Below are 2847 nucleotides of genomic sequence, written 5' to 3'. Positions count from 1 at the left end.
GGACACTGGCAAAGGACATAAGTATCGCTTTTTATCTCTCCTCTTTCCACTTCTGTTTCAGTTTTTTATAAACTATTTCTTACTATGTGTCAGTAAGTTGTTGTTATTTTAGCATGTGTGTTTGCCTCAGTGTTATTTTTTTAGGATTACTGATGAACTAATGTACTTTGATTTGTATTAGTTATCTATTTTAGTTTTAGTTACTGTTGTAGTCATGTTGTCATTTTATTAGTTTTTTTATTATGTCTATATAGGCTTTTTATTAAGTTTTACTTTTATTTAATTTGAGTTATTTCAGTACTTCAACATATAAAATGGAAATGAAATAATATATATATATATATATATTTAATGTATTTATATATATGTACATGTATATGTATATGTGTGTGGCTGTACATACACATATGTAGTTGTTTTTTGGTGTTTGGCTTAGTGTTATGTTAGAATCATTATTATACTCATACCTTTTGTTCTTTTAATATTTTTGAATTGTTTTTAGCTTTATTTTTTTGTTTTCATTTAAATGTTTTAGTTTTGAAATGTTGTTGTATGCATTTGTCATTTTTATTTAATTTCTTTTATTTTCTTAAATGTGTGTATATTTATATATAGTATTTATAGAGTTTTAGCTTTTAGTTTTAATTACTTTTTCTTATTTGTAAGTCGCTTTGGATAAAAGCGTCTGCTAAATGACTAAAAAAGTAAAGTGTTTACTTCGATTATGACTTTAGCCGGATTAAGGTAATCAAAAAGCGCTGTTTACATGGTAGATTCTTAATCAGAGTATTGTCTTAATCGTATTAAAATCGGAGTATTGTTGTCCATGTAAACGTACTGAGTATTTTCTCATCCAGACTTTGTTGCAAATCCGTATTCTGTTATTTTTTTTTAACAAAAATAGAATGTTGATGGTGAGAAAATGTCACAGGTGGTTTTGGGTGTTGGTTTATGTTCATGTTTTCATGTCTTTTATTTTGTAGTGTTGCCTGTAACTACTGTTGGTGACTTGTGTCCATGTAAATGTTCTTGTTTTGCCTAGTCTAGTCAAGCCAAGCCAAGCCAAGCCAAGCCATGTCTGTGTTTATTGTTTATCTGCTCATTTTTGGGAAGCAATAAAACTGCAAAAGAAATTGTGATTTTTGCCCAAACTATTCCTTTAACAGATGCTGTAATAATAGATCATGGGACTCAAAAATTCAAATGATTTGCAAAAAAAGGTCTAATATTAACTAATTTGATGATGCTGAGTTGAAGAATATCAATCATTCATGTGAAAATGGGCTGAGAAATAATGTAGTAATCAGGCTCAGATTCGAACAGGTGTCATGTGTTTGTGGCAGTTTTTCTGCTGATTAAGGGATAATACAAGACTTCTTTACTGTCGTCGAAAGCAAAAATGCTATGAAATGCACTATTTTGGAAGAAATTGTGACAGACACTATCAAAACAAAACAGAAACTATCGTTGGAATCAGCACCCCAATATTAGTATGAAACAAGTATTTCATTCAGCAAATATGATGCAAGGCAGTGTTATTTGACTGTATTGAGTGGATTTACCGTAGTGACTGAGCCATGCGCCGCAGGTCCTCATTCTGCTGTTTCAGTCGCTCCAACTTGGTGAGGATCTTCGCCAGCTCACGGCTGGAGCGCGGCGCATGTTCGTTGTCTCTCACCAGATGTCCCCCGATATAAAAGAGCAGCGTCCCCCAGGCCAGCAGGACCAGCGCTATCCAGCGCCAGGAGCCCGCACATGGACGCATGCTGCCGCCAAACTCCAGTCACAACCGGTGGACGGCAGGCATGCTGGGTCTGCCGATTAAAGTCGAGCTTAAAAGCGGGGCGTCCAAATGTGGAAGGTCAAATGAAGCGGTTGCGTCTATGTAGGTACATCAACACACCGTGGATATTCATACATCGTGACTCGTCAAGAAGGCAGATCTTCCATTGTGTTTCTTTAGTAGATGATTGTGGCATTTCTGGCTTTCACTGGCGTCTCATTGGCTTTGGCATCTGGGTTCTCGAAACACATTACGGCTCTGGAGAAAGAAAGAGAGAAAGATGTTACAGAGAAGTGGTTTTCAACTTGTCGGTTGGGTTAGAGAAAAACAATGCTGACTGCAAATAATAAAGGGTCACTCAGCATACAATCATAGATAGCTAAAATAAACGAAAGAAGAAAAAATATTATTGATATTCTGTCGTTAACGTCAAAGGTTAAACATCATCAACCAAAATGTGTCTCATTCACTGACAATCACGTACATGTTCTTACTTGTGTGTACCGAAAAGGTTACGATTTCTGCAAGATTCACAACAGGTGCATACTATATACAGTGGGTACGGAAAGTATTCAGACCCCCTTAAATTTTTCACTCTTTGTTATATTGCAGCCATTTGCTAAAATCACTACTAAATACTGAGCATTTTTCAGTTTTTCTTTTTTAATAAATCTGCAAAGATGTCAACAATTCTGTGTTTTTCTGTCAATATGGCTGGCTGTGTGTACATTAATGAGGAAAAAAAATTAACTTAAAAATTTTTAGCAAATGGCTGCAATATAACAAAGAGTGAAAAATTTAAGGGGGTCTGAATACTTTCCGTACCCACTGTATATATATATATATATACACACACACACACACACAAATGTTTTACCCTTGTTCTAATGTTGATGAATCTGAATTATTACATAAACGTTTTGGCTTACAACATTCCATGTTTGTAATACCAACAGGAGCCTGTGATTACATGTAGTTTGAGTAGTTTTTAAATTTAATCTAAAATAAAATAAAATATTAAACAAGTAAAGTTAAAGCTCTTTGTTTTCTTTTGTATGATAAAC

General features: G+C 34.2%; 1 protein-coding gene across 1 annotated transcript in view; it reads right to left on the bottom strand.

Annotated features, from left to right (window-relative positions):
- The window catches only part of LOC107726710 (alpha-(1,6)-fucosyltransferase-like), a 47769-nt gene extending 45726 nt beyond the window's left edge, over positions 1-2043 (bottom strand). Inside the window, exon 1 of the mRNA XM_016536403.1 lies at positions 1563-2043. Coding sequence (XP_016391889.1) covers positions 1563-1765 — 203 coding nt within the window. The 5' untranslated portion in view covers positions 1766-2043. The remainder of the gene's footprint in view (positions 1-1562) is intronic.
- Positions 2044-2847: the final 804 nt, after the last annotated feature.

Source organism: Sinocyclocheilus rhinocerous, unplaced genomic scaffold (assembly GCF_001515625.1).
Source record: "Sinocyclocheilus rhinocerous isolate Xijiao unplaced genomic scaffold, SAMN03320098_v1.1 scaffold246, whole genome shotgun sequence".
In the NCBI taxonomy this organism is placed as follows: domain Eukaryota; kingdom Metazoa; phylum Chordata; class Actinopteri; order Cypriniformes; family Cyprinidae; genus Sinocyclocheilus; species Sinocyclocheilus rhinocerous.
This window is presented reverse-complemented; position numbering and strand designations above follow the sequence as displayed.